The sequence below is a fragment of the Coregonus clupeaformis genome, chromosome 23 (assembly GCF_020615455.1).
Source record: "Coregonus clupeaformis isolate EN_2021a chromosome 23, ASM2061545v1, whole genome shotgun sequence".
Classification (NCBI taxonomy): domain Eukaryota; kingdom Metazoa; phylum Chordata; class Actinopteri; order Salmoniformes; family Salmonidae; genus Coregonus; species Coregonus clupeaformis.
In genome coordinates, this window is record NC_059214.1 from 18,664,000 (window position 1) to 18,689,260 (window position 25,261).

A 25,261-nucleotide genomic window follows, 5' to 3' on the forward strand; every position below is an offset into this window, starting at 1 on the left:
GGATACGGCTAAAGGATTTAAGAACTGGTCTTCTAGTGCGTTGGGTACAGAGAATAAAGGGGGCAGATTTCCGGGCGTTGTAGAAAAGATTCAGGGCATTATGTACAGACAAGGATATGGAAGGATATGGGTACAGTGGAGGTAAACCTAAGCGTTGGGTAACAATGAAAGAGATAGCATCACTGGAGGCACCGATTGAGCCGGTCTCGGTGTGTATGGGGGGTGGAACAAAGGAACTATTTGAGGCAGTTTCAGAGGGACTTAGGATTCTACAGTGAAATTGTATAATAAGAACTAACTGGAACAGCAATAAGCAAGGCATATTGACATGGGAGAGAGGCATAAAGCAATCACAGGTGTTATTAGAGAGAGCTAAGACAACAACTGGTAATGGCGATAAAGTTTGGGCTGAGGCTAAACAGGACAGGGTACCGTGTAAAAAGGAACAGTCCAGCAGGCATCAGCTGTGCAGCTGAGTGATCATAAGGTCCAGTGAACAGCAATATGTGAGTCCGAGAGCAGTTCAAATTGGTGCTTCAGCACAGCAAGCAGGAAGCACGGTTGTAGTTTGCATGTGCTAGCGGGCCGGGGCTAGCAGATGGATCTTCGTGGTCGTCGCAACGGGAAGCCTGTTGAAACCACAGACGATTACGTCGGCAGACCAGTCATGATGGATCGGCAGGTGCTCCGTGTCGACTCTAGGAGGTCCCGTCTGGTTGACAGAGGGGTAGATAGCCAGGAGATGTGCCCGACTCAAGGCTAGCTCAAGGCTGATTAGCCAACAACAACGTTAATTTGGTTGCAGCTAGCTAGTTGCGATTATCCAGTGTTAAAGGTCCAGTGATTCAGTGTAGCAACATGTAAAGTGTTGGTCCCATGTTTCATGAGCTGAAATAAAAAATCCCAGAAATGTTCCATATGCACAAGAAGCTTATTTTGCTCATATTTTGTGCATCCCTGTTAGTGAGCATTTCTCCTTTGCCAATATAATCCATCCACCTGACAGGTGCGGCATATCAAGAAGCTGATTAAACAGCATGAGCATTACACAGGTGTACCTTGTGCTGGGGACAATAAAAGGCCACTTTAAAATGTGCAGTTTTGTCACACAACACAATGCCACACATGTCTCAAGTTTTGAGGGAGCATGCAATTGGCATGCTCACTGCAGGAATGTCCATAAGAGCTGTTGCCAGAGAATGTAATGTTAATTTCTCTACCATAAGCTGCCTCCAACATAGTTTTAGAGAATTTGGCAGTACGTCCAACCGGCCTCACAACCGTAGACCACGTGTATTGTGTTGTGTGGCCGAGAGGTTTGCTGATGTCAACTTTGTGAACAGAGTGCCCCATGGTGACGGTGGGGTTATGGCATGGGCAGGTATAAGCTACGGACAACAAACACAATTGCATTTTATCGATGGCAATTTGAATGCACAGAGATACCGTGACGAGATCCTGAGGCCCATTGTCATGCCATTAATTCGCCGCCATCACCTCATGTTTCAGGATGATAATGAACGGCCCCATGTCGCAAGGATCTGTACACACTTCCTGGAAGCTGAAAATGTCCCAGTTATTCCATGGCCTTTATACTCAGACATGTCACCCATTGAGCATGTTTGGGATGCTCTGGATCGTTGTGTACGACAGTGTGTTCCAGTTCCCGCCAATATCCAGCAACTTCGCACAGCCATTGAAGAGGAGTGGGACAATATTCTACAGGCCACAAGTCACCAGTCTGATCAACTCCATGCGAAGGAGATGTGTCGCGCTGCATGAGGCAAATGGTGGTCACACCAGATACGGACTGGTTTTCTGATCCACGCCCCTACATTTTTCTAAAGTATCTGTGACCAACAGATGCATATCTGTATTCCCAGTAATGTGAAATCCATAGATTAGGGCCTAATTAATTTATTTCAATTGACTGATTTCCTTATATGAACTGTAACTCAGTAAAATGGTTGAAATTGTTGCATGTGGCGTTTATATTTTTGTTCAGCAAATATTTAAGAACTGGGTGAATTTAGACAGAGTCACTCATTTGGTGCATACAAGGAAAAGTAGAGGAACCCTTGATGTAATCAGTTATTTTATTGGAAAACAATATTGCAACCCCTGGGCAGTCTGTCATACCAACTCCCTGACAAAATAAACAAAATAATGTTCTTTAAAAACAGCTATACACACTTCATCCACAGCAATAGTAGTCAGTTATATCATTGTCATCTCTAAGTGGCCTTTATGAGTAATTGATATAGTTGTTATCTTTTCTCTGTAGCTCGGGCAATTTGAAAGCGGTTGGACCGCTCCGCTTCGGTACATACAATCAATTTGGTAACCAGGGGAACGTACTCAAGGTCATAGCACAGGCACTGAAGAATAGAGGAGAGAGAGTCTGTACCCTCTTAAATAGAGGGAGGTCAGCAATAGTACCCGAAGTCGGTGTGTAGACTATTATCTATGAACAATTTATGAATGTTACCTTAAATGACTTTATCATAATGTGTGTGTTTATTCTTCACATCAAAGCGTCAAAGGGTCTAAGTATAATCTGATGATGGGTTTGGATCCTATATAGCATCACTGTAATGCAGTTATTACCAACCCTGGAGAGATACAGGGTGTGCAGGCCTTTGTTGAAGCTCAGCACAGTCTAATTCGACTTATCAACTATTCTAAACCTTACATATAAGATTCTAGATATAAGAAGCTTTATGACACTCACTATTTATAATATTTCTATGGAAAAGGTCAGATAGGTCAATTATATGATATGAAGAGTACAAGATTTTTTTCTATTCTAGGGTATTGGGCTATTTAGGGAGAGAGCCGATGTTAACTTTCAAGGTACAGCCCTGCCACACTGCTACTGCGAGCTGTACACTGAGTGTACAAAACATTAGGAACACCTGCTCCTTCCATGACATAGACTTACCAGGTGAAAGCTTTGATCCCTTATTGATGTCACTTGTTAAATCCACTTCAAATCAGTGTTGATGAAGGGGAGGAGACAGGTTAAATAAGGATTTTTAAGCCTTGGGACAATTGAGACATGGATTGTGTATGTGTGCCATTCAGAGGGTGAATGTGCAAGACAAAATATTTAAGTGCCTTTGAACGGGGTATGGTAGTAGGTGCCAGGCGCACCGGTTTGAGTGTGTCAAAAACTGCAACACTGCTGGGTTTTTCATGCTCAACAGTTTCCTGTGTGTATCAAGAATGGTCCACCACCCAAAGGACATCCAGCCAACTTGACAACTGTGGGAAGAATTGGAGTCAACATGGGCCAGCATCCCTGTGGAACACTTTGTAGAGTCCATGCCCTGACGAATTGAGGCTGTTCTGAGGGCAAAAGGGGGTGCAACTCAATATTAGGAAAGTGTACACTCAGTGTATATCAATTTCAAGGCCTAAATTGTAATAAATATAAATTTGACCGATTATAATGTGTACAAACCCTCACATTCCTAATGACGAGTAACTTTGTGGAGAGCAAAGGAAAATGCCTGGAACTAAAAAGGGAGAAGCATTTATACAGCTTCAAAATCTACAACTTCAAACAACACCATAACTAACTGCAGATCTTCCATACTGAGCAGTAACAGAAGTCAGATGACATTAAAACATAAAAGATGAGAACGTTTACACCACTAAACTACATTTCATAGAAACACTAAAGGAGCAACAATCGATTTCTAAGCATTTCATACAGCCAGCATACAGGCATAGGCTACATACTGGGGTCACTGAGTCAAGAATAGCAACATGTACCGACAGCTTTAACTAGCCTTCCTCTAAGCCCTCTACCTGCGACAAAGCAGACGTTTCACTCTACCAATTCCACACGCCTGGCCTGACGAGGTGTTTATAAACCTGATGGGCGGATCACTGGCTGGCGGCTGGTAACCTCTGACAACAGGATATGCAAGGCCAATCAATGGTAGCTCAGCTCATCTGGCTAGACCACAGTCTGAGTGAGAAATCCCTCCGGGAATGCGCTCTAGCTACTGATGATGTCTGCGTGGGTTTTCTTCTAATTATTTCCTTTATTAATCTTTCCTTTGGTAGAATAACCACAGGTCAAGCTGAGATTATTAAATGGGTAAGGGCCATATTGTGGAGGTGTGTTTGAGTTTCGAAACCATGTGGTTAAATTCCACAACCATGTGGTTAAATTGCCCAACCATAATGATTGGGCAATAGAGTCTAATAACAGTACAATAGACTTGGCAATAAGTATCATAACTTCATTGCTACCACATAAGTACCTGGATGCAGATGCAGGGTCTCATTGTTGCAGAAGTCTGTGAAGCAGCAGTTTCTCTTGGAGACGTTCCGGGAGCTGTAGCAGAAGACCTGTCCCCTCATCTCGGCCGGGGACAGACAGGACTTGACGGCCTCCTCCTTCCCGTTGATCAGCATCACAGAGTTCCAGCAGGCCCCGTCTGCACCCGTCTCACAGGTGTTGTTGGCACATAGCTGGCACACACACTTCAGAGCTGAAACGCAACAGAGTGACATCAGATGTCTGGCTTTCTACGAAGACATTTCTTAGTACACGCCTAATTTTGTGATTTTCTAGAGCCTTTCTTGCCAGGCTTGCATATCACTTAGACTTCTGAAGAACAAAATTAACAACTGTATACCTCATGTTTTAGGACAAGCAGTCTCAGCTACAGCATGGAAAACAGTCGTTTTTATCAATTTAGAAACACTTTGCATACATTCTTTCAGTACTACAATAGGAAGTGCTGAGTGGCCATTGACCAATGTCTCCTACAGACCTCCATGGATAGTGACCATTATGGCTAGTGGCCATTCGCTCTTTTGAAGCGGAGGCTTCCTGCCTGTTATGTAATCCTGGACATGCTCTTAAAAAAATAAATAAAAGATTACCCTATAATGCCTCTTAGTTTAAACACCCAGATAATATTGTGCTCTTCTTGGAGCGTCTACCCACTCCTGCCCTGTTTTGATAAAGCCACGAGGACAGCAGGGCTCTCCTACTCACAAGGAATTGGTGGTCTATTCTGTAGGATGGGACCAGTGGAGGAAGGGGAGGACCATCCTCCTTAGTGAATTTAATAAAAATAGAGAAATATTAAAAAAGTTATTCTATTCTAAATATATTGACGTCACCAAATAATTGATTAAAACACACTGTTTTGCAATGAAGGTCTACAGTAACCTTAACAGCACTCTGTAGGGTAGCACCAGGGTGTAGCCGGAGGACAGCTAGCTTCTGTCCTCCTCTGCGTACATTGACTTCAATACAAAACCTAGGAGGCTCATGGTTCTCACCTTCTTCCATAGACTTACACAGTAATTATGGTAACACATTAGTTCTACTAGCTATGTTCACTATGACTTTTAGCTAATATGGTGACAACAATGTAGGCTGTGTGTAGCGGTTATGATATGAAGGTTTGGCTTGGAAAGGTTTTATCACTTGGTCACAGACAGCTGATGTCTTGTGCATTGAAGTCCACAGGCGAAGGGAAAAGGTTAGAGGAGGAGAGCGCGGAGGTGCGAGAAGGAATACAACGAGCTGTTTGTATGTGGCTGCTATGAAAGTGAACTGTGTTTGGTGTGATCAGGGATGTATTCATTCCGCCTAATATGTTGAAAAACGTTTCTTAAACGAAGCAAACAGAACAATGATAAACATACCTGAATTTGTCCAATAGAAACTCTCGTTTGCAACTGTTGGACTAATGATTACACCCTAGAACAGCTAGATGCAGGCAAGAGTGTGCAAGGCGGTATAGAATGTGTCACCAAAAAAATTCTCGACCTGTGTGCACCTACGTTGTAAACTTTCATTCATAGGCTAGGTTGTAGCAACCTCATGATGGGTATAGGGAAAATTTGAGTATCATGTAGTACCCTAAACCTATCGATGTTACATTGAACTGGGTGAATGGAATATGAATGACAGTCATCCAATATGCTGTAATAGAAATAAGGCCATGCTCATGAAAATAATCGTCCTCCCTCATCTTAAAAACGGCACCGACCGCCACTGGATGGGACTATGTCCAACTTTTATAGGAGCATAGGAAATGTTTGCCTGGTTGATATGGAGCTGTTGGAAATCGCTCAGGTCCTTATCTCAGGTCCCTGCTACATGTCTGAGCAAAGCTTGATTTCTCTGACTATCAGAACGCCCCACAACACTGCTGATAAATATACTAATCCATTCCAAATAGATGTTTTATTGTAAACAGTATGACTTCACTTGTCCATATGCCTTTACAATATTCCTAGGTGACTTCTGCCATCACTCAGTTGTTGTTGTTTTTAATATATATATATATATATATATATATATAGTGGGGGAAAAAAGTATTTAGTCAGCCACCAATTGTGCAAGTTCTCCCACTTAAAAAGATGAGAGGCCTGTAATTTTCATCATAGGTACACGTCAACTATGACAGACAAAATGAAAAGAAAAAATAAATCCAGAAAATCACATTGTAGGATTTTTAATGAATTTTTTTTGCAAATTATGGTGGAAAATAAGTATTTGGTCAATAACAAAAGTTTCTCAATACTTTGTTATATACCCTTTGTTGGCAATGACACAGGTCAAATGTTTTCTGTAAGTCTTCACAAGGTTTTCACACACTGTTGCTGGTATTTTGGCCCATTCCTCCATGCAGATCATGCAAAGATTTTATATGGGGTTGAGATCTGGAGACTGGCTAGGCCACTCCTTCGTTGCCCGGGCAGTGTGTTTGGGATCATTGTCATGCTGAAAGACCCAGCCACGTTTCATCTTCAATGCCCTTGCTGATGGAAGGAGGTTTTCACTCAAAATCTCACGATACATGGCCCCATTCATTCTTTCCTTTACACGGATCAGTCGTCCTGGTCCCTTTGCAGAAATACAGCCCCAAAGCATGATGTTTCCACCCCCATGCTTCACAGTAGGTATGGTGTTCTTTGGATGCAACTCAGCATTCTTTGTCCTCCAAACACGACGAGTTGAGTTTTTACCAAAAAGTTCTATTTTGGTTTCATCTGACCATATGACATTCTCCCAATCCTCTTCTGGATCATCCAAATGCACTCTAGCAAACTTCAGACGGGCCTGGACATGTACTGGCTTAAGCAGGGGGACACGTCTGGCACTGCAGGATTTGAGTCCCTGGCGGCATAGTGTGTTACTGATGGTAGGCTTTGTTACTTTGGTCCCAGCTCTCTGCAGGTCATTCACTAGGTCCCCCCGTGTGGTTCTGGGATTTTTGCTCACCGTTCTTGTGATCATTTTGACCCCACGGGGTGAGATCTTGCGTGGAGCCCCAGATCGAGGGAGATTATCAGTGGTCTTGTATGTCTTCCATTTCCTAATAATTGCTCCCACAGTTGATTTCTTCAAACCAAGCTGCTTACCTATTGCAGATTCAGTCTTCCCAGCCTGGTGCAGGTCTACAATTTTGTTTCTGGTGTCCTTTGACAGCTCTTTGGTCTTGGCCATAGTGGAGTTTGGAGTGTGACTGTTTGAGGTTGTGGACAGGTGTCTTTTATACTGATAAGTTCAAAACAGGTGCCATTAATACAGGTAACGAGTGGAGGACAGAGGAGCCTCTTAAAGAAGAAGTTACATGTCTGTGAGAGCCAGAAATCTTGCTTGTTTGTAGGTGACCAAATACTTATTTTCCACCATCATTTGCAAATCAATTCATTAAAAATCCTACAATGTGATTTTCTGGATTTTTTTTCCTCAATTTGTCTGCCATAGTTGACGTGTACCTATGATGAAAATTACAGGCCTCTCTCATCTTTTTAAGTAGGAGGACTTGCACAATTGGTGGCTGACTAAATACTTTTTTTCCCCACATATACATATATATATACATATATATATATATATATATATATATATATATATATATATATATATATATATACATATACACACACACACACACACACACACACACACACACACAACCAGTCAAAAGTTTGGACACACCTACTCATTCAAGGGTTTTTCTTTGTTTGTAGTATTTTCTTATTGTTGAATATTAGTGAAGAAATCAAAACTATGAAATAACACATATGGAATCATGTAGTAACCAAAAAAGTGTTAAACAAATCAAACTATATTTTATATTTGAGATTCTTCAAAGTATCCTTTTGCTTTGATGACAGCTTTTCACACTCTTGGCATTCTCTCAACCAGCTTCAGGTCGTCACCTGGAATGCATTTCAATTAACAGGTGTGCCTTGTTAAAAGTTAATTTGTGGAATTTAATGCATTTGAGCCAATCAGTTGTGTTGTGACAAGATAGGGGTATCTTCTGTATACCACCCCTATTTGGTAAAAGTCCATATTATGGCAAGAGCAAAGAGAAACGACAGTCCATCATTACTTTAAGACATGAAGGTCAGTCAATCTGGAACATTAAGAACTTTCAAAGTTTCTTCGAGTGCAGTCGCAAAAACCATCAAGCGCTATGATGAAACTGGCTCTCATGGGTCTTCCTCAGAGTTACCTCTGCTGCAGAGGATAAGTTCATTACAGTTAACTGCACCTCAGATTGCAGCTCAAATAAATGCTTCACAGAGTTCAAGTAACAGACACATCTCAACATCAACTGTTCAGAGGAGACTGCGTGAATCAGGCCTTCATGGTCGAATTGCTGCAAAGAAACCACTACTAAAGGACACCAATAAGAAGAAGAGACTTGCTTGGGCCAAGAAACACGAGCAATGGACATTAGACCGGTGGAAATCTGTCCTTTGGTCTGATGAATCCAAATTTGAGATTTTTGTGTCCAACCGCCGTGTCTTTGTGAGATGCAGAGTAGGTGAACGGATGATCTCCACATGTGTGGTTCCCACCGTGAAGCATGAAGGAGGTGTGATGTGTGGGGTGCTTTGCTGGTGACACTGTCAGTGATTTATTTAGAATTCAAGGAACACTTAACCAGCATGGCTACCACAGCATTCTGCAGCGATACGCCATCCCATCTGGTATGCGCTTAGTGGGACTATCATTTGTTTTTCAACAGGACAATGACCCAAAACACACCTCCAGGCTGTTTAAGGGCTATTTGACCAAGGAGAGTGACGGAGTGCTGCATCAGATGACCTGGCCTCCACAATCACCCGACCTCAACCCAATTGAGATGATTTGGGATGAGGTGGACCGCTGAGTGAAGGGAAAGCAGCCAACAAGTGCTCAGCATATGTGGGAACTCCTTCAAGACTGTTGGAAAAGCATTCCTCATGAAGCTGGTTGAGAGAAGGCCAAGAGTGTGCAAAGCTGTCATCAAGACAAAGGTTGGCTATTTGAAGAATCTAAAATGCAAAATATATTTTGATTTGTTTAACACTTTACTACATGATTCCATATGTGTTATTTCATAGTTTGTCTTCACTATTATTCTACAATGTAGAAAATAGTAAAAAATTAAGAAAAACCCTGGAATTAGTAGGTGTGTCCAAACTTTTGACTGATAGTGTATATATACACACACACACACACACACACACACACACACACACACACACACACACACACTGTCATAAGTCTTTGGGCCCGTTTCCAAGATTGAGCCTATTCCTGACAAAGCATTTTTAACACGAGCATGCTTTTGCTCCAGGAGTAGGCATCAAATGGGTCTGGCTGCCTGACACGGACCAAACATTTAATAGAAATTGTAATTGAAACAATTGCCACTAATTTTGAAGAAGAAAAAACTAAATGATGACCGCAACACACCTTAATTGTGAGGTCAGTTCCTGATAAGATATACTTTATTGGCCCTTAACTTACAGAGAATGGAAATGTGTCTTTATGCTCACAACTCAACCCAACCGAGACGCACACATACCCCTGAGGGGCTGGAAGCAATGGGTCAGCCACCGCGCAGAGCCCCTGGAGCAATAATAGGGGTTTAAGTGCATTGCTAAAGGGCACAACGGCAGGCGATGTATCTAGGATGATGCTGGCTCACTCCACACCAGATTTTCCCATCTGAGCTGGGATCAAAACTAGGCTACCTGCCGCTCCATCTACCATTGAGTGTTTACATTATACTCTGCCCTTCCCATTAGCCATAGTGAAAGGAGAGGTCTGTATCTTAGTGTGCCTGTCCACTGGCAAGCATGGGCAGGCACACTAAAATACAAGAGGGTTTCTGGCATAAGAGGCACTCTACTGTGAACAGATGTCTGGTAAATTATACCTAATCATAAAGTGCAAAGAGAGAGAGAAAGTAGCTGCACTCAACCTAACCTGTCAATGGTAAGACTGCAAATGAGGCAGAGTAGATGAGTGCCTATTTACAAGAAAGAGAACTAAATGGGGGGAAAACAGCTCTGACAGGCAGGCAACCTGTGGCTCTGGATATGTCTTAATTGCCATCTGTGGTTCACAATCATGACAAATCACTATAAAACCACATTGCAAATTGTTTTAATACTAGCAGCTTGTACTGTTTACAAATGGTCATTGATTTGAACTGTACTATACGAATGCAACTCATAATTCTCTCATAGTGATGATTGGGTCTCACTTGCCATTCTTGCTTATCCCCATGGGTAGGGTTGTGATGATTATGGAGTTTGGGTTAACAAATAATTGTTATGCAAATGGGAACACAGTTATTGTAATAAATCATGTTTGTAGAAAAATGTTTTAACCTTATAATGCATCATAATGCATCTATTAATTTATTTTTTAATTGGTTGAAATCTATAAACTACACTCCCCTCATATGTATTTGGACAGTGAAGCTAAAATTGTAAATTTGGCTCTATACTCCTGCATTTTACAAACGTTTCATATGAGGCGACAGTACAGAATGTCCAAAATAGGGGGAGGTTTGTCTAACTCTTTTTTTTGGCTTTGGGGAGAATTGTGTGCGTTTTATTTTATTGTTTTAATTGGGCTCAAGGTAAGGTAGTGCTATTTTCACTGGTTTACATTCGTCCTTTTGCAGATTTTACTATATAATTTCTTCCATCCTAGCCAAAATGTCCTCATCTGCTTGCATGCACCTCCCCTATCAAGGTGTTTTGGTCCTTCCCTTATGCACTGCACTTTTCCACGCGCTAACTATACCGCAGGTCAATATTGTCTACCAGTCTGTCTATCCTGCCCTCTACTCTAATAGTGGTAGGTGAAACGTCTGTCTAGATCTGCAATAGGCTAACTACTAGCAATCATACCACACATACAGTCCTTCAAAGCTGCACCAATTTTCTATATAAATCCACAAGAACAAGGAGGAATAGCTGATAGGCAGCGGAGGCCATGTGCGTCATTGCGCATTGAAAGAACATTGAAGACATGAGACACGCAGCTCAAAATGCTTCCCTATTGATCTTGTTTAGGGACAATACAATGATCCTAGACTAGCCTACAATACCACAATGCAATGAAAAAATAATATTAATTGATTTAACTTCTATAGCACTTAATTACAAAAATAATCTCAAAGCGCTTGAAAAAGCAAAAACAATAAAATAATACAGATATATGATAGAGTAGGTCTGGATTACGATTTTTAGCCGAAGTTGAAAGTTGAGTGTTTCAAGCCTCCAACAGATGGAGCGACAGTCAAGAAGGAACCACATGGGATGAGCACAGTTCACTCCGTTGAAGGCGTCTCACCCGCGCCTTGCCGTTCCTGTGGTCTGACAAATTTCTCCGTAGCTGTTGACTCTCTGGTCTTGTAGAACGAGATTAAGTTTGTTTGAGCTCTCACTCACTCAGGATAATTATGACAGCTGCTCATAACTTCAGATGATAACTTCCTGAGCAATCAAATTGTCACTTCCAGCTCACCATGCATTGTAGTCCTATTTATTGGGTTAGGAGACCGTCGAAACAGAAAATAAATAGTCTGATGTTTTCAAATCAAAATACACCAGCTAGCATTGCTACCGTAACCTGGTAGCATTGCTAGCTAGCCATCTTTAGAAATATGATTTTCCATGAATTCATAGGCAGGAAACAAATAGATGCAATCCAGACTTAACCTATACACATTTGGCTGTTCAAAATCAAAAAAAAAAAAATTAAGTAAGAAGATTCAAACAAAAAACACGGGGAAAATATGTAATATTTACAAATGTACAGAAGCCCTCTGCCTAAGCGACCTCGTGGTGCCACGGCAATCACGGAACTTCAATTGCATTATTGTTTTTAAGTGGGTACAAAATTCTACTCTAGGCTGTAAACTGCAGTGAAGGTGTAATTTGAATAACGAAGCAAAAGCCCTATGATTTGAATGATTCATTCCATTTGGATCACTCATAAATTCATAAGGTCTAGAAAGGCACAGTAGGAGGCCAGTCTGGCTGTATTTTTATTAAACTTCTGACACTGAGATGCACCGTCTGTTATGGCTCATCATTCTCCCAAGTCGTCCTATAATAATGTGGCCACATATGCCCCCAGCAGGCCCAGTTATTCAGGAAAGTGACTCATTTACATTTTAGTCATTTAGCAGACGCTCTTATCCAGAGCGACTTACAGTTAGTGAATACATATCTTTTATTTATTTTTATACTGGCCCCCCGTGGGAATCGAACCCACAACCCTGGCGTTGCAAACGCCATGCTCTATCAACTGAGCTACATCCCTTCCGGCCATTCCCTCCCCTACCCTGGACGACGCTGGGCCAATTGTGCGCCGCCCATGAGACCACTGCGCCACTCAGGAAACATCTACACTCGCTTCCTATTGGGAAAACAAAGCTGTAAATGAATCCAACAAGTTTGTAAAGTCACAATCTTGATGTAGTCATTATGTGCAAGGAATATGGGACCAAATACTGAACTTTTGACTACTTTAATACACTAAGTGAATATATCCAAATACTTATGACTTCTTCAAATGGGGGGACTGGATAAATAAAGTGCTTTAATTTTGTCACGTCTCCTCCCGTTGCTCCCCTCTGCGCTCTGATTCGCCGGTCTACTGAGCCACCGGTCTACTGAGCCACCGGTCTGAGTGCACCACCTCGGCAACACCGGAATGGAAACCCAACGCACCCTAATCACCTCATCACCACCCATATATAGCCCTGGACTGTTCAGTGTTGTGTTGTGTGTGATTGTTAGTGTCATGTCGTCACTCGCTTTTTGTTGTTCTCTTGCTCAGTGTTAATGTAGCCGGCTCGTTCTGCTCGTTGCCGACTACTGCGTTGTGTTCCGGTGCACTGAAGACAAGACACTGGCGTACTTGAAGGCACTTTATTGTGTACAACTCTCTCAATCTGTTCAACATCAAAGAGAGAAAATGTTCAAAACTACCCTCGACCAGAATCCGCCTCTCCCAGCCGAGTACAATGCAGACTGAGAAAAGCATGACCTCCCTCCGCATATAACCAAACCAACTCTAGAGGGCGCACTTACACAACTAACTCTCCCAATATCTGTAGACTACACGAAATGCTGAACAATACAATATTTTGGTGAAATCAACTCACAAAATAAAATAAAAAATAGAAAATGAACGGTTGCAAAAATCTGTAATTCTTTGACCTGTTACATTCACCCCTCTTTAATTTCACCAAAATCCTTCACACTTCGAGGGTGGAAAATAACCAAAAACATATAGAATAAAACTCTTGTCCACTTGGTCCAAGATAGCCCTGGGACTCCATTTCCCATATACAGCGTATAAAGCTACTTACAAAGTAAGTTAAAAGAAAACAGCAGTTGATCAGGCTACTGCCCCTTCTAGTGAATATGATGCCTTATACATCATATGAAATCTTGGAACACTTTCCCTCCATTATGAACATCTCATGACCCAGGTCATACTACTGGTAATAAAGAAAAATATCTCAATCTCAAAAATGTATCTAAAATAAAGAACGGAAAGACAGTGACCTTCTGACTCCTGTAACAAAACCCTTGGTGAGTGGTTTTGCACCATGTTCTCTATCAAGCGATCGACTGCCTTAACAACCCTGCCAGTACGTGTTCTGACAACCTGACTTTCAAACCCTTGTACTTGGGAGGGTATCTGACTATCAATCAGTGTAACAGGTGAATTGACGTCCGAAGACCCTGTCTCATCTAAGTCAGGAACATCAACTGGGGGCAACAGAGTCAGTGTCAGTCATGTGCAAATCAGGGGGTCACTGGAATCCGACAAGTCTCCCACAGGTGAGCATTCATTTTCCCCTTGGCCTCTGACCTCTTCAGACTGGGCTCCCGTGGGTGTCAGCTGAACAGACCTCCTGGACAGAGAGCGGGGCGTCTCATTCTCCATCTCAGACTCATCAGCTTCTCCAATAGACTCAGAGTCAGAGGATGCGTTTAACCACGAACATGTACGGTCCTCAGAAGCATCTACTGCTAGGCCACTCAAAGCATCAACAGAAGGAGGCTGAAACTCACTGGCCACATCCGAGGCAGCTCCATTCGTCTCTTCATCGCTTAGTTCTGGCATGGGCAAGAAGCTCACGTCCAACATCAAATTCCGATGAACAACTTTTGTTTTCCCACTTTCGTCTCTGACTTTGTAAACGTGAGTCTGAGGGTTCCGGTCTATGATGGTATACATAGTGGCTTCCCACTTATCCGCTAACTTCCTCTTCCCTCTCTCTGCTTTATTAGCTAACAAAAACTCGGTCGCCAACGTTCAAGTGGGTTCCACGAACTCTCTTGTTGTAGCCATCAGCTTGATGTTGCTGTCCTTTCCTCGCATGCTGCTGAGCTATGTCGGCAGCCACATGGAGGTTCGCCATCAGTTTCTCTGCATAGGTCTTATAATTCACCACGACTGGATCCCTCAAGACTTGTTTGAAGACCATGTCTACTGGGAGTCTGGGCACTCGACCATACATCAAATAGAATGGAGGATATCCAGTTGTTTCATGAGTGGTGGCATTATACGCAAAAGTCAAAGTCTGTATCTGTTGGGCCCAGTGTTGCTTAGCTGTCAGGGGTAGGGCACGCAACATACTGCCAAGTGTCCTATTGAACCTTTCGGTTTGCCCATTTCCCATGGGATGGTATGCTGTTGTGTGTGTTTTCTTAATCCCTGTGAGGCTGAGGAGTTCAGCTATGAGTTTGCTTTCAAAATTGGCCCCTTGATCAGAATGTATTCGCTCTGGGAAACCGTAGATGCAGAATACGTTATCCCATAACTTCTTCGCTATTTGCTTTGCAGTTTGGTTTACGTGAGGAAAGGCATGAGCCAATTTTGTAAAGTGGTCTGTTATGACTAACACATCGACAGATCTTTGCTTAGAGTCCTCAGCACTCCAAAAATCAATGCACACCAGCTCCATGGGTGCCGAGTGCGAATGCTCTCCAAGGGAGCTCGGGCAGCTGGTTCAGGGGTCTTTGCAAGGATACAGCGTTGGCAGCATTTCACATATTCCTTGATGTCTCTTCCCATTTGCGGCCAGAAGAAACGCTGTCGGGCGAGGGTGTGCTGTCCTAGCCTGCCCTTGATGCCCAGCGAAGTCATGCACACCAGCGAGAGCTTTGGCCTTCAAGCTAGCAGGCAGCACAAACTGATACCTCTTCTCTCTGCTTAATGGGTCTTTGGTTACCCTATATAGGACTCCGTCCTGGACTTTTAGATGATGCCACTGCTTGCACAGTGTCTGGGTCGTAAGAGCTAACCTCCTCCTCCCTCGCCTAGGTGGTGGCTCACCCCTCTGAATGAGTGGCAGGACTTCCCTGATAACTGGATCTATTTCCTGGCTGTGCCTCAGCTCGCCGATGGAGAGGGCTGGAAGTGTGTCTTGTTCTGAGGGCACCGCCTGGGGAAGAACATTGAGAAACTGTGTTGCTCTTATCTCTGCTCCCCTTTCCCACTCTACATGAGCTTCACAAGCAGATTTCACATGAGAGGGTTCTTGACTGCCGGCCAGCCTGTCTTGAGTGGGGTCCATAGTTACACAGCACCCTGCATCAAGTGCCTGGAGACACTGGGTCTTACTCCGGAAGAGATCTTGGACTTTCTCCTCTTTGGTTCCCTCCGCCTCGGCCAAAAGACTTCCATAGGGCTCACTGATCAACCTTTGGCTCACTGATTTAGCAAACGGATCTCTACTCAGGGCATCTGCCACAATGTTCTTTAGGAATGTGTTTTAGGAATGTGTTTGATACTGAAGGTGTAGGGGGAAAGCTTTGCCACCCACCTCTGTTCGCAAGCGTCAAGTTTTGGTTTGGTCATTATATAGGTCAAAGGATTATTGTCGGTCCACACTGTAAAAGTGTGGCCTTTCAACCAGTGGCTGAATTTTTCACAAACACTCCATTTGAGCGCCAAGAACTCCAGTCGGTGAGCAGGATACCTCTTTTGTGAGCCAGTGAGGGTCTTGCTGGCAAAGGCGATCGGGCGTGCCTTCGTTTCTCCTTCTGGTATCTGGGACAGAACTGCCCCAAGGCCATCAAGAGACGCATCAATGGACAAAACCAAGGGCTTAGTAAAGTCTGGATGGCTAAGGACCACACAATTCAGGAGCTTCTCCTTAAGGCCGGCGAAAGCGGAATCGCAGTCAAGGGTCCAATCCGCAGGTTTGAGCTTTCTGTAGACTCCCGCATTCTGACTGTACTTCCCGGCCTTTCCTCTCCGTTTCTGGCCAGCTGTGAGAGCAAACAGGGGTTTTGCGATGGAGGAGCAATTTGGTATGTAGTGTTGGTAATAAAATACCATCCCCAGGAACGACTTCACTCTGCGAACTGAAGGGAGTGCAGCCATCATCTTCCATCAAGTCCCTCTTTGACATTTTGGTGATGACCTCGACCTTCTCTGGGTCAACAGCAACACCGTCACTGTCAACGATGTGTCCGAGAAACTTCACAGATCTCCGCAACAGATGGCATTTTTTTGGACTCAACTTTAGATTGTGCTCCCGTAGCCTCTGGAAAACAACCTCTAATCTGCTGAGGGCCTGCTGTTCATTGGGGGCAAATATCAAGAGATCATCTAGGTAGCACAAGAGACTGCTGAAGTTAAGATCGCCAAAGATACTCATCATCATCCTCATGAAGGACGCTGGACTGTTGCAAAGCCCCTGTGGCATTCTGTTATACTCGTGCAGGCCTAATGGTGTTGTGAAGGCGGTATACTTTTTTGTCCTCCTCATGCATGGGCAAGTTATAAAATCCAGACGTGAGGTCCATGGTGCTGAAGACAGCATTACCGCCAAGGGCAGCCAAGCAGTCCGATTGATGGGGCAAAGGATGAGCATCCTTGATAGTTCTTGCATTCAGCCATCGAAAGTCTGTGCATATCCGGAGGTCGCCATTTTTCTTCCAAACCATCACGAGTGGAGAAGCATATTCACTCATTGATTTCCGTATGATTTCCTGTTCCTCCATCTCGGTGAGAACTTGGCGCAGCTTTTGATAGTGGGCTGGCGGCACTCTGCGATATGAAGCCCTTGGCTTCTCCACAGTCAAGATTATGCTTTGAAAATATATCCTGATATTTCTCCAGCAATGTCACAAGTTGGAGCTTGGTGGAGGGGCTCGCTTCACAATGATCAATGTCGACATTTCCTAGACCAGACTTCTGCAGTCTGTCTTTCAGGTCACCGTTGTCGTCCTGTTTCACATGAGTCACTCCAACAGAGCCAGCATCACTCTGACAGGAACCCTGGAACAGTGTGAGATCTTCAGCTGCAACACAAGTAGAGACGTCCGCAAGCTTGCTGTTCCTTTTCAGTGTGAGTGGTTTGTCTGAGATATTAGTGACTTTCATGGGAGTCCAGCCATCTCCCCATAACGGTGTTACCACTCTCCCCACCATAATGCCCCCGAGGCACACACCTGGAGGTTGTAGGCTCCACCATAACTGTACTCCCAGGTGACTTGGGTATATTACTTGGCAGTCTTCCCCACAGCAGGTACTCTTGTTTGGGAAGGAGAGTCACCGCCTGAGTTAGCTTCACTGTCCCTACTTTTCCTGGGACATCTTCACCCCTCCATCTTGTGAGACTGGTCATCATTTCTAGAAACTGTTCGCCATCTGGAGACCCTTTTGTGTTGCTCGAGATAAGTGTCCAATAACTGTTCTCGTTTTTCAGCTGATGCAGTACACGTTTCAACATGTTGGTGCCTACTATTATGTCGTCTTTCTGACCAGTGATCACCAGAACTGGGACCATGCACTTTACCCCATACAGACTTAGTTCTATGTCATACATGCACTTGGGGCGCACTTGTACTCCTCCACAGCCAACAAGGATGATATGCTGTGAGAGTTCTTGATGTGGGGTCAAGACGGCTATCCGATAGTAGTCTCTGCTCTGCCTCTTCACTTATCGTGCAGGCCATTGAGCCTGTATCGAGGAGCCCTTGCAACTGAGCACAGCCATTAACTGTCACCGGTGCGTGAAATAACTCACTGAACGTCTCAACTCTGTGAATATTCTGAACAATTACCGTGCAATTATCAGACATTGCTTTACAGACATTGACATACATCTCCTTCAATTCTTCACTTTTTTCAAGGGTTGAATCTTCAACGCTCACACATCCCCTTTCCGTATGTGAGCTATCTAGTTTAAACTGGCTCCAACTTGCTCAGAGTTAGGTGGTGTGTGCACTAACTGTGGCTGAGCGTTAATTCTTGGCCGGCGCTGTTGGCATTCTCTCTTCCAGTGGCCGGGCTTGTAACAGCCCATACAGAGGTTCGCCTGTCTACAGTGTGCAGTAGTTGAATGTTCGGCAGACTGACAGACTTTACATCTACTCTGAACAATGGCTGCTGGCCCCCTGCTTGGTGGCACGACTGCTGTTGTGTGTGCCGTCTGCTCTAGCACACGGTCCAGCAAGCCAATGAGAGACTGCATGCAGATGCTCTCTGTCTGAGGAGAGGATGGAAGCCCCATTGCCTTTGGGTAACCAGTAAGGTCTGTTGGGTTTTCAGCAGCGACTGTCTCTGTGGTTAATGCCTGAGCATGTGCACCAATGTTCTTTGGCCGATAAGATTTGGCTTGACACATTGTTCTAGCCTCTCTCTGATGTTCAACGAGGTGTTCATGAATCTCATTTGCTGTCCACTTTTCAGCTGTTTTGCACTTTAGGACACTTGTAAGAGCGGGTCGGGACAGTGTTTCACCAGCATCATTGTGACTTCGTGAGAGGGGTCCTCAATGTTTCGCCCTGCCTTCTCAGACACTCATCTCCGACATCCACAGCCTTGTTCAAGCGTATCCAATAGTCCATGGGACTTTCTCCAGCCAGAGGAAGTGTGTTATAGAAATCTGCTAAAGGCATAGAGGAGTAGGTTAACTCACTGAAATGTTGTTTCAGAATATCAAAGACGAAGCTTGGAGTTCTCAGCTGGCTGCAGCGATGGCATACTGCGCAGGGTAACTTTAACAATGTCTCTAGCCTTTCCCATTAGTCTTGACATTATCTCCTGGGAGTGCTCTTGTGGGTGTACACCCCTCTTATTCAGGTAAACGCTCATAATCTCTTCCCACTCATGCACTGTGTGTTTGTCTGTTCCATCACCCCTGAAGTACGGCGGCTCTTTGACATCTGTCTTCATGACTAACTTTACTCCTGTCATGTTCAAATCAGACTGTCCATATCCTAAGTTCAGGCTAGGCGTAGGGAGTGGTTTGGTTATCTGCACTACCAACAGATCTCTGTAATTGGCTAGCAATGTTCTCTCCTATTTCATGAGCTAACTGTGTGATGAGACTCCCTAGGTCTGCAGAACTCACATGTGAACTAGACACTGGCTGACGTGGAGAATGTTCATCTGTTTGGGTGTGAGTGTATGAAAATGCAGGACAGCCCCCTGAACTAACGCTGCTTGCAATGTCTGGAGCATCTCCTAAGCTACGCATGTGTGGTGCGGGGGGAATATTCATCAGTGCGTAAGCGTGTGGACGAGAGTACAGGTCTGCCTAGTATACCAGCACCCCCTAACCGGCGTGCTCTCCACCATACTCATAAACCTGCCCCTCCCCAGGCTTACCCCTGCAGCATCTCCAACACTAAATGGTGTCTGCGCATCCTTGCCATCAGCCATTTTTTTTAAATAGAAAGTTGTAATAGACTATGGTAATGATATGTGAATCACCAAAACATGTGAATATGAAAAAAAAATTGTACAATGATAGAAGTAGCTGAGGTAAGCAATTAAGAGCTACAATTTACACATTAATGTTTGCCCTTCTACTTGTCAACGTTCCGAAGAGGTTCCTACTTGTCACAGCAACCACCGGCGATCACCCTGGCGATGATCTGAAGCGAAGATATCCGGGTCACGGCACCAATGTAGCCGGCTCGTTCTGCTCGTTGCCGACTACTGCGTTGTGTTCCGGTGCACTGAAGACAAGACACTGGCGTACTTGAAGGCACTTTATTGTGTACAACTCTCTCAATCTGTTCAACATCAAAGAGAGAAAATGTTCAAAACTCTACCCTCGACCAGAATCCGCCTCTCCCAGCCGAGTACAATGCAGACTGAGAAAAGCATGACCTCCCTCCGCATATAACCAAACCAACTCTAGAGGGCGCACTTACACAACTAACTCTCCCAATATCTGTAGACTACACGAAATGCTGAACAATACAATATTTTGGTGAAATCAACTCACAAAATAAAATAAAAAATAGAAAATGAACGGTTGCAAAAATCTGTAATTCTTTGACCTGTTACATTAAGTAAACCTTTACATTGTTAATTCCTGCGTCTGCGTCCTGCCTCTTCGTATCCTCAGTACTCGTCACACATTTCTAAACAGTAAAACAGATATGTATTAAAATACCCTCAAATAAAGGTGACATTCTGTGTCACCTCATGAAACATTTGATGTCAAATCCAAAATGCTGGAGTAGAGAGTCAAATTTAAACTGTAGCTTCACTGTCCAAATACATACGGAGGGAAATGTACCTAATGAATACAACACAGCTTTGGTGACACCCAGTCTTAAAAACCGCTATGAACTTTTGAAAATGAATGTTCTCCTCCCGACCGTGTTGTTCTGCTCGTAAAATTATTGCCAACTTGACCCATTTCATGTCAAAATGAAAAACGTATATTTAATAAACTATATCTACTTGAATATGAAGTTGAATTCCCTTCTCCTAAAATGAATGTATTAAGACGATTATGATTATTCATTATATGTAAAGTTAATGGTTATTGTCCATATTTGTCGGCTACACAATTATACGATAGTTGTGCCAGCCCGACCCATGCGGAAATGGCAGGCTCTCTGGCAGCCTCTCTGGCCCCTGCCCATGCTTGCCATGGGTCAGGCACACTAAGACAGTCCTCTCCTTTCACTATGGCTAATGGGAAGGGCAGAGTACAGTTATGTAGATGGCTCCTGTACAGTCATGTAGATCAGTATTCCTCGATAGTGAGAATGTACACCTGCTCTATCTAGAATGTCCAAATAAGTGATGAGGAAGATGGAAGTCTTCACTCATCACAACATTGAGGATTTTTTACATTTATATTTTACCTTGTAATCATTTAGCAGATGCTCTTATTCAGAGCGACCTACAGTGCTTTCAACTAAGTAGGAAAAACAACCACATAGCACAGTTATTGCAAGTGTAGCACATGGGGATGTGTGAAACTTACTCCTCAAATGCTGACCACACCGCTCGAGTCGCGTGCGCAAGCGTTGCAAAATAAATGTACCCATACATGTTATTCAATCATTGCACCCACACTGCTCACGCGCGTCTGCGTAGCCAGGCGCTAAACAAGAACTTGGTTCTATTTGTGATGCTTGATGTGCTGCAAGTCCTGCCTCTCCCATCTCCTCATTGGTTTTTAGGAGCATATACCCACGTGGGTGATTGAAAGATGAAGTGAGCCATATAAAGTCCAAAGAAGAAGAAGCCTGAAGGAGAGATTACTAGAAACTAATTCTGTTTAACCTTTTATCTGTGGATTAATTGTCAGAGTAGAGGACCTTGTGCATTTCAGGTAAAATAACAACCCAATGTTTATATACCAGGACAAATTAGCTAGCAACAGCAAGCTAGCTAGCTAAATTGCCATAAATGTGTAAGGCTTTTCGACCTGTTCCCAAATTAATATAATTGGTTCAGAGTTCGTTTTGATATTTCAACCTGCGTGTCCTGATCCTGTCTGGTGTGGGTGGACAAAATCAACATGGGTGCGATGGCGCACGAGGACGCACATAGTAGTGTATTTTCCCCCCTAATTTACATAAGCCATTTAGCGGGTTTTACTATATAATGTATTCGATATAGCCACATTTCCACATCTGCTTGCATATGCCTCCCCTATCAAGGTGTTTTGGTACTTCCCTTACGCTCTACAGGTCAACACTGAACAAAAAGATAAACAACATGTAAAGTGATGGTCCCATGTTTCCTGAGTTGAAATAAAATATTCCAGACATTTTAAACAGCATGATCCTTACACAGGTGCACCTTGTGCTTGGGACAATAAAAGACCACTCTAAAATGCATAGTTTTGTCACACAACACCACAGGTGTCTCAAGTTGCGGGAGCGTGCAATTGGCATGCTGACTGCAGGAACATCCACCAGAGCTGTTGTCAAGGGATTTTAATGTTAAATTCTCTAACACATGACGCCTCCAACGTCGTTTTAGAGAATTTGGCAGTACGTCCAACCCGACTAAAAATCGCAGACCACGTGTACCACCCCAGCCCAGCACCTCCACATCCGGCTTCTTCTCCTGCGGGATCGTCTGAGACCAGCCACCCGAACAGCTGCTGAAACTGAGGAGTATTTCTGTCTGTAATAAACCCCTTTTGTGGGGGAAAAACTCATTCTGATTGGCTGGGCCTGGCTCCCCAGTGGGTGGGCCTGGCTCCCAAGTGGGTGGGCCAATGCCCTCCCATGGCTGCGCCCCTGCCCAGTCATATTCAATCCATAGATTAGGGCCTAATGAATTTATTTCAATTGACTGATTTCCTTGTATGAACTCTAACTCAGTAAAATCTTTGTTCAGTATAGTATACCAGTAAACTGTCTATCCTGCCCTCCATCCATAGTGACAATAGTGGTAGTTGGATCGTTTGTCCAGATCTGCAATATGTTAACTAGCAATCATACCACGCATAAAACGAATCAAATCTGCACACATTTTCTATAAAAAATCCACAAGATAGAGGAATAGCTGATAAGCAGTGGAGACCAGGTGCGTCATTGCGCATTAAAAAAGTGAAGACATGCAGCTCAAAAAGCTCCCCTATTGATCTTGTTAAGGGACAAAACATTTATCCTACCTAGACTAGCCTACAACACCACAATCCAATTAATAATTGCATTATTGGTTTCAAGTGAGTACAATTGTACTCTATGCTGTAATATGCAGTGAAAATGTAATTTGAATAATTGAGCAAAAGCACTGTTATTTGACTGTTTCATTCCATTTGGATCAGTTGTGGGTCTACTCTCAATAGATTCTAGAAAGGCACAGTAGCAGACCAGTCTGGTTCTATTTTTACTTCTGATACTGATGAGCTGTCTGTTGCTGATCATCAGTCTCCCACGACCACATAGGCCTATACTCTCCCAGCAGGCCCAGTTATTCAGGAAAGCTTAACACACATCATGCCTCCTTTCCGATCCGAGCGGCTATTCATCAACCTAGAAACTAACGCTTCAATATAGCCTAAATATTTGTCATTTAACTTTTAAAAATGTATTACCTTTTACACAGAGTTTTGTTACACAAAACATTAGGAACACCTGCTCTTTCCATTACATAAACTGGCCAGGTGAATCCAGGTGAAAGCTATGATCCCTTATTGATGTCACCTGTTAAATCCATTTCAAATCAGTGTATATGAAGGGGAGGAGACAGGTAAAAAACATATTTTTAAGCCTTGAGACATTCAGAAGGTGAATGGGCAAGACAAAGGATTGAAGTGCCTCTGAATGGGGTATGGTAGTAGGTGCCAGGCGCACTGTTTTGAGTGTGTCAAGAACTGCAACGCTGCTGGGTTTTTCACCCTCAACAGTTTCCCGTGTGTATCAATATTGGTCCACCACCCAAAGGACATCCAGCCAATTTGACACAACTGTGGGAAACATTGGAGTCAACATGGGCCAGCATTCCTGTGGAACGCTTTCGACACCTTGTAGAGTCCATGCCCTGACGGGATGAGGCTGTTCTGAGGGCAAAAGGAGGTGCAACTCAATATTAGGAAGGTGTTCCTAATGTTTTGTACACTCAGTGTATATGTGGCATAAACAACTAGTCACAATGTTTTAATCTGATTAGGTTACCTACACACGTTCATCCACACTAATATAATTACAGCATCCAAACTGCGCAAAGGACATTCGACTAATGGAAAGAGACATCTGTTCCAAAACATCCAAAAGTTTAATGACATTCGATCCTGTTTTCAAGTTAAATGTCACATGCACAAGTACAGTGAAATGCCTTTCTTGCTAACTCTAAACCCAACAATGCAGTAATCAATAACAATGTAATACTAAAAATAACATAAGGTAGGGAGGGATTGACAATCAATTTAATTGAGGTGTTAAACGCAAACCATGAGAAAGGCTCGAAGTTGGTAATCGGTATGCATTTATGCGTGGTTTATTGGTTGTGTGGAAATTGGCACAGAAACCTGTCGGTGGAAAATTCGTTGCATTTAATGTATATAATTATAGCATCCAAATGTTTGTCTGCAGCCGGCTCTGATCGTAGTGTAATGAAACAGGCAGGGTGAGTGAGCTCGTCCGTGGTGGTCGGTGAATCCTCAATCTTCTGGCCCATTAGCCCTGCATGGCATCAACTTTGCCACAAAAAAAACATGCTGAAGTGGTCGAATCGATATCCACGTTTATAAACAAAGGGTTGCTACAGTTATTGTTATTTATGGTGGTAATATCTATTTATTTTTATTTTGTTATGATGGGGGAGGGGGTGTGTACAAGGGGAGGGTCATGTGAAAATATTTAAGGTTGGAGGGGGGTGCATTGTTTTGACACCTCGAGTTGGACCAGCAATGTAAAGAGCTTTTACATTAAATCTACCTATTGAATAAAAACAGTTTCATCATAGTACTGTAGAAAATAGTTTTAAAAAATTACATTAATAATACAAATGTAAAAAGGTATTACAATTTGTGTTTGGTTCAGTTTAGAAAGGTGGAACAAATTCAGTCTCAGCGAAAGCAATTAATTTGAAAACTAGAGTGAATTAGGTTTATGACATAGTAGCCTACAGCCTAGCCAAGTCATATGAACTGAGCACATGCATATGTTAACTTCTATCACGTTGATTCAAAATAAACCAAGCGCTTTAGACTGATCTTTTGACATTAGC

The 25,261-nt window shown here is 43.3% G+C and overlaps 1 protein-coding gene across 1 annotated transcript in view; it reads right to left on the reverse strand.

Moving 5' to 3' along the window:
• Positions 1-25,261, reverse strand: part of LOC121536271 (activin receptor type-1C-like) — a 62,976-nt gene that overhangs the window by 37,281 nt on the left and 434 nt on the right. Inside the window, exon 2 of the mRNA XM_041843537.1 lies at positions 4,275-4,505. Coding sequence (XP_041699471.1) covers positions 4,275-4,505 — 231 coding nt within the window. The remainder of the gene's footprint in view (positions 1-4,274; positions 4,506-25,261) is intronic.